General features: G+C 44.9%; 1 protein-coding gene across 1 annotated transcript; it reads left to right on the forward strand.

Moving 5' to 3' along the window:
- Positions 1 to 2,731: 2,731 nt before the first annotated feature.
- Positions 2,732 to 6,044, forward strand: LOC119168163 (uncharacterized). The gene is made up of 2 exons (XM_037419569.2): positions 2,732 to 3,691; positions 5,982 to 6,044. The coding sequence occupies exons 1-2, from the start codon at positions 2,981 to 2,983 to the stop codon at positions 6,042 to 6,044; spliced, it is 774 nt and encodes a 257-aa protein (XP_037275466.1). The 5' UTR covers positions 2,732 to 2,980.
- Positions 6,045 to 7,465: the final 1,421 nt, after the last annotated feature.

Consider the following 7,465-nt stretch of genomic DNA (forward strand, 5'->3'; position numbering starts at 1 on the left):
AACAGCCAGCCCCACACAGTAATGAAAAACAGGGCACTGTGGAATTACAATAGGTATGATGTTGTGAGAGAAATATGGAAAGGGGTCATGGTTCCTGGTCTGACGTTGGGCAATGCAGTCTTGTGCATGAGATCCGAAGTTCAAGCAAGATTAGAAATTAAGCAACGTGGAATAGCTAGGCTTGCTTTAGGAGCTCACGGGAATACACCAAATCAGGGAGCTAGTACAAGGTGATATGGGATGGACATCATTTGAGGGCAGGGAAGCTAGCAGCAAGATAAAATTTGAGAAGCGATTGAGAGAAATGGGGGAGGAGCGTTGGGCTAGGAAAGTTTTCAGCTACTTGTACGTGAAGAATGTCGATACAAAATGGAGGAAGCGAACCAGGAAATTGACTTGTAAATACTTAGAAAACAGCAGGTGACCAAACCAAAAAGAACTGTCGGTTAAGAAGAAAGTGAAGGAAACGGAGACTGACATGTGGAGAATGGGCATGATTAAGAAGTACGCACTAGAGATCTATCGAACTTTTAAGCAGGAAATTGCCAAGGAAAGGATCTATGATAATACTCGGGGTAGTTCTCTACTGTTTGAGGCCAGGACGGGAGTACTGCGAACCAAGACATATCGGGCCAAATACGAAGGGGTAGGCACAGTATGCAGTGCGTGTGGAGAGGAAGAAGAAACTACCGAACACTTGATAATGTTCTGTAAAGGGCTTCACTGTATAGTTCAGGATGATGGCGCAGAGTTTTTCAAAGCACTGGGGTTTAGGGACCGGGAGGGCAAAATAGACTTTAAGCGAGTAGACTTAACTAGAAGGAGGTTACCTGATTGGTGGCTAAAGTCAAGGCACGAGTGAAAATTAAACCCTTCACTGCAAAGTGCGAATCCTCAAACTCACTTTTTAAAGAAAAAAAATAAATCTAGTTTTTGTTCATTAAGTATTACGGCTTGGTGGCACTAGCCAGCACCCGATCTAAAGGGTACAGCCATAGCCATTCATCCATCCATCCATCCATTGGGTAACGTTGCGGAGGTGACAAACGAGACAGCACGCGCCGCTCTCCACAAAAATTGCTCCCACGCTGTGTGGTGGTGACCTTTTTTCGGTAAAATCATTTTGGTCGAGCAAGTGTAGGGCATTACATGGCAACTAAGCTCTTTAAAATCTCATCTCTGAAAACCATTCTTGAAAAGGCCTTGATATGTTTAGTTTAACATCCCAAAACCACCATATGATTATGAGAGACACCGTAGTAGAGGGCTCCGGAAATTTTGACCACCTGGAGTTCTTTATCGATTATATTCAAAGATCAGACGTTTGAATCAATGTGCCCGCGCCTCGTATTTATAATTGACATGTCATAAAGCATTCATTAAACATGATTGTAGTACCATAATTCATTTTGCCAAGATAAACGTAAACCGAAGTGTTTGTCTCTCTGGGCACGAATAATTAAATGCAGATTTTACCTATTCATAAAAGCCTTTAGGATGAACATTGTCCTACACGCTACCTTATTTATTAACCACCTTAAACCACGAAGAAATGGACACTTTGTTCTTTCTTCTGCCATTGAGAACTTCCTATTAATCTATTTGAATATTGCAAGAAACGTCGCTACGATTGGCTGTCTTGCGCATTTTTTAAATAATTCTTATTACTGTATTGCATCTTCTACTTTGATGTCTGTGTGTATCAGTGTATAGTTTTGATCCTGATGATTTCTGACACTTCGTTATAATATTACATGTAATCATTTCTTACGATTAATTCCCAACTATAACGCTGTAGATATATATAATTTTAAACGATCAAAATCGTCACGTTAGATGCTTCGTCCAGTTAATTCACTTTCCCGAATAGTAGATCTCCCAGAATTTTGATCACTCTACTTATTGATTTTTGCTTTTAATGTTCGTGCCAAGTTATGATACATATGTATTCCCTTGATTTATATTTGTGGAGATTTCTTTTATAACTTTTGTATTTGTATTTGGTGCCAATTTATACTGATAAAGTTAATTTTTTTATTCTACGTGTATGAATGTCTGTCGTGTATGGCTGCTTTGCCAACTTGTGACTGGGTCAGTACTTTGTCCATCTCTCAAGATTTTAGTACCGTGCTCCTCGACCTATTGAAAGAAAAGAAATGAAGTCTCTGACCAAAACAACTATAACTAATTTAGGTGAATTAAACTAGCAAATTTTGCACAAGATGCCGGACGGAGAACACAGTGGCCTAATGTGCACCGGAGAGTTGCGTGTGATTGCTTATTCAACGAGGTACATGTTAAATCTATTTCTCATTGTTACAGAAAGCCGAAGAATTATTGATCACTCTACTTATTGATTTTTGCTTTTAATGTTCGTGCCAAGTTATGATACATATGTATTCCCTTGCTTTATATTTGTGGAGATTTCTTTTATAACTTTTGTATTTGTACTTGGTGCCAATTTATACTGATAAAGTTAATTTTTTTATTCTACGTGTATGAATGTCTGTCGTGTATGGCTGCTTTGCCAACTTGTGACTGGGTCAGTACTTTGTCCATCTCTCAAGCTTTTAGTACCGTGCTCCTCGACCTATTGAAAGAAAAGAAATGAAGTCTTTGACCAAAACAACTATAACTAATTTAGGTGAATTAAACTAGCAAATTTTGCACAAGATGCCGGACGGAGAACACAGTGGCCTAATGTGCACCGGAGAGTTACGTCAGTCGCGGGGTTTGTATGCATGCTCTCAAGCTACTGCCAGTTGCGCATGCGCCGAGAGATAGCGTGTGTACATATACTGTCCACAGTATCTGGAGGGTGTTATTCTGTTTTGTACTGCTTGTGTTGAGGCTGGCAGTGTGCGCCTCAGTAATAAAGATGTGATACCATGTGCCCGGTGTCGGGATATAACAACTGGCGACGAGGATGGGATCCGCCGCAGGCTTCTAGGAATCCCACTCTAACCAGCTTGAACTGAGTATGGCGACCACTGTCGGTAAGTTACCCGAGTTCCAACAAGAGGACGGTAACTTCGAGGTATACCTGGAGCGGTTCGAAGTATTTGCCGCGGCCAATGACATCGCGGAAGACAAGAAGCTTGCAATCTTTCTCACGGCTATAGGTGAGAAGGCCTACGTCACGCTTCGGAGCTTGCTGCTGCCTAAAACACCAGCTAAGACGTCATTCACGGAAGTGTTTGACGTTCTGAAGAAGCATTACGCTCCCAAGCGCTCCGTGGTCACCGAAAGGTATCGTTTTCACCAGCGAAAGCAAGAGCCGCATGAGACTGTCGCAGACTTTAGAGTCGAATTGAAGAAACTCGCGGCAACATGCGAATTCGGTGCCTTTTTGACCGAAGCATTGCGTGACTGGCTCGTTGCTGGAATACGTACCGAGGGAGTACGGTGCAGGCTATTGGCAATGCCAGACGAGGAAGTAACGTGGGAACGTGCATGCAGCATAGCCATGGCCATGGAAGCGGCAACACAAGACACGAAAGAAATGCTGCAAACCAGTTCTAAAGGAGCAGCTGTAGAAACGAAGGACATCTACTGGCAACGGAAAATCTCACAACCGAGTAAAGCACCTTCGAGGGAAGCGCCGACGCAGTCCAGCTGGGACAAGGAAAATGGGGCAGCGAAAGAACAAACGAAAAGAATGTGTCATCGTTGCGGAGGACAGCATTCACCCGTGAGGTGCCGATTTCTGAACAGTACCTGTTATAGGTGTACAAAAAGGGGTCATGTTGCTAAAATGTGCAAATCTAAGCTTGTAAATAGAGTAGAGAGCGAAGAATGCGAGAAAGAAAATACTAACGAACTGCTATCTCTGTATAATACGAACCACAAAGAAGGTATGCCCGCCATTGTAATCAAGGTTTGCATAAATGATAAAGTGATACCCATGGAACTTGACACGGGCGCAGCGGTGTCAATAATGTCAGAAACAGAGTGTGCTAAACACTTCCCAAACGCCTCTTGCAGGCAAGCAAATGTCAAACTAGCCACGTACAATGGCACGACGGTCCCTACTGTTGGTATTATGGATGTAAAGGTGCAATACCAAGACCAGTGTTTCGAACTGCCACTTGTCATAGCGAAAGAAACGCAGGGTGCTAGAATGCCCACGTTGTTTGGCCGAGATTGGCTTTCTAAAATCAAAATAAATTGGCAGGAAGTATTTTCAGTAAATGTGGTGGCTAAGGCGGCATTGCTTGCTTAGAAATTTCCCGAAGTGTTTGGCGAGGGTTTTGGTACAATTAAGGGATTCGAATGCAGCATTGAATTGAAGGATGACGCGCGCGCTGTCTTTATGAAAGCGCAACCAGTGCCATACGCTTTGCGCGAGTGCGTTGAACAAGAATTGGTCAATCTAGAAAAAGCTGGAGTCATATATAAGGTCAGACATAGTCCATGGGCAACGCCTCTTCTGATTGTTCCAAAGAAGAACACTCAAGAACTGAGATTATGTGGCGACTATCGCGTCACAGTAAACCCAGCCATCAAGGTCGATCAGTATCCCTTGCCACTTCCTGAAGACATATTCGCAAATCTTCAGGGTGGAACTGTGTTTTCTATCATAGACCTCTCAAAAGCGTACTTGCAACTCGAACTAAACAAACAAGCGCAAGAACTGCTCACTATTAACACCCACCTAGGTCTGTTTAGATTCCGCCGCTTGCCGTATGGCGTAGCGTGCGCACCAGCTATTTTCCAGGCGGTCATGGACCAGATACTGCGTAATCTGCCTGGAACCGCGTGCTACATTGATGATGTAGTCATCGCTGGTGAGAACGACGGGCAGTGTTATGAAAGGGTGGAGCAAGTTCTTCAACGCCTAAGTAAACACGGCGTAAAAGTGAACGCAAGGAAATGCAGCTTCTTTCAGCAACGCGTCACATACTTGGGACACGAGATCGACAAGCACGGCTTACACCCAACAGCGGAAAAAGTTGAAGCTATCAGAAAAGCGCCAAGGCCCACTAACGTGAGTCAGTTGAAGGCCTTTTTAGGTTTGATTAATTACTACGGAAAATTTTTGCCAAATTTAGCATCGATCTTGGAACCACTGCACAACTTGTTGCGAAAAGAAACTGCATGGCACTGGTCACGCGAATGTAATGAAGCATTCGAAAGATGCAAATAACTGTTGACTGATAAGACTGTGTTGCAGTTGTATGACGTAAAAAAAGAAATCTGGATCACGTGTGATGCTTCTGATTACGGGTTAGGGGCTGTGCTATCACACTTGGTGAACGGTGAGGAAAAGCCGGTTTCTTTTGCTTCGCGGTCATTATCAGCGGCCGAACGTAACTATGGGCAGATTGAGAAAGAAGCACTTAGTATTGTGTTTGCTGTAAAAAAATTTCATAAGTACCTTTACGGACGGCCCTTTAACATAATAACAGATCACCAACCTCTGACAATTTTGTTTGACCCTAAACGGCAGGGCAGTGCAGTAGCCACGGCACGAGTGCATCGTTGGCTGACATTTTTGGCCGACTACACCTATAGAATCAAACACAAACCAGGATCAGCTATCCAGCATGCAGACGCATTGTCCCGTTTACCGTTACCTGACACAGGTAGCAAGTGCGAAGAAATCTTCTACTTTTCAGCACTAAACGACTTGCCTTTAACGTCAAATGATGTCAGTCGAGAAACAGGATGCGATAAAGTGCTGAGGGCTGTACGCGACATGATCTGGCATGGAGGGCCCAAGACCGTGTCGGAGCAGCTAAAGCCGTTCTGGGTACGCCGGCTCGAGCTCAGTGTAGACAACGGGTGCGTTATATGGACAAACAGAGTGGTAGTACCGGAATCATCGCACAAGAATGTTTTGCAGTTGCTGCACGAGCAGCACTTAGGTATAACCCGAATGAAAGCATTAGCGAGGTCAGTAGTATGGGGGCCGGGAATGGACAAAGCCCTCGAAAACACAGTGCGCAAATGTGCAATATGCCAAACGGTTCTCCCTGCAGCTCAACCCGTACCCTTGTCCTCGTGGCAAATATGCCAGAATCCGTGGGAGCGTGTGCATTTAGACTTCGCTGAAGAAAAGGGAAGGATGTTTCTCCTCGCTATTGACACCTATTCCAAATGGCTTGAAATTAAGATAATGAGTGTAACCACCGCGGCGAAGACCGTTGAAGTAGTGCGTTCATGGTTCGCGGCGCATGGCCTTCCGCTGGAGGTAGTGACGGACAACGGGCCGCAGTTTCGGGCAACTGAGTTCAAAGAATTCCTTCAAGCTAATGGTGTGAGGCACACACTAACGCCGCCGTACCATCCGCAGTCTAACGGTGCGGCGGAGCGCGCAGTTCAGACAACAAAAAAAGCACTGCTCCAACAAGTGCTAGAAGACTCGGAAAAGGGCACAAACAGAACACTGCAACACAGGATAGATAACTTCGTGTTTTGTTATCGAACCACACCTCACACTTTCACGGGAAGAACCCCTGCTGAATTATTTGTGAGAAGGAAGCTGGGGACCCGATTGTCGCTGCTGCGCCCGGACGTAACAAATCAGATGAGAGCTAAGACCGCAGAAATAAAAGTCTGCTGACAGGCTCCGAGGTTCACCTCGAGTGTTTGCTGTTGGTGATCGTGTACTGGTGCGTTCTGTGCGTGGGCAACTTGTGAACTGGTGGCCTGGAGAAGTGACGTGTGTGAAATCTTCTTCGACGTATTTAGTGTATGTGCGAAACAAAGTGCGGTTTGTGCACGCGGACCACTTGCGACCATCGGACATCGAACCGACGGCACAACAGGACCCACCACCGGAAGTGGAACTACCACATGCATCGGACATCACAAATGCTACATCGACGACCAACCAAAGCTCAGATTCGTCGTTACCCACGAGACTCTCACTTCCCGAAAATCGTGAGCAGCCGGTTCCCTTACGACGTAGCACAAGGCAAGGGCGCCCACCTGAGCGCCTGACTTATGATAGTTTCTAAAATTGTGCGTGAAGGAAGTGTTGTGACGTCAGTCGCGGGGTTTGTATGCATGCTCTCAAGCTACTGCCAGTTGCGCATGCGCTGAGAGATAGCGTGTGTACATATACTGTCCACAGTATCTGGAGGGTGTTATTCTGTTTTGTACTGCTTGTGTTGAGGTTGGCAGTGTGCGCCTCAATAATAAAGATGTGATACCATGTGCCCGGTGTCGGGATATAACAGTACTTGGTGCCAATTTATACTGATAAAGTTAATTTTTTTATTCTACGTGTATGAATGTCTGTCGTGTATGGCTGATTTGCCAACTTGTGACTGGGTCAGTACTTTGTCCATCTCTCAAGCTTTTAGTACCGTGCTCCTCGACCTATTGAAAGAAAAGAAATGAAGTCTCTGACCAAAACAACTATAACTAATTTAGGTGAATTAAACTAGCAAATTTTGCACAAGATGCCGGACGGAGAACACAGTGGCCTAATGTGCACCGGAGAGTTGCGTGTGATTGC

This window comes from Rhipicephalus microplus, unplaced genomic scaffold (genome assembly GCF_043290135.1).
Source record: "Rhipicephalus microplus isolate Deutch F79 unplaced genomic scaffold, USDA_Rmic scaffold_12, whole genome shotgun sequence".
In the NCBI taxonomy this organism is placed as follows: Eukaryota; Metazoa; Arthropoda; class Arachnida; order Ixodida; family Ixodidae; genus Rhipicephalus; species Rhipicephalus microplus.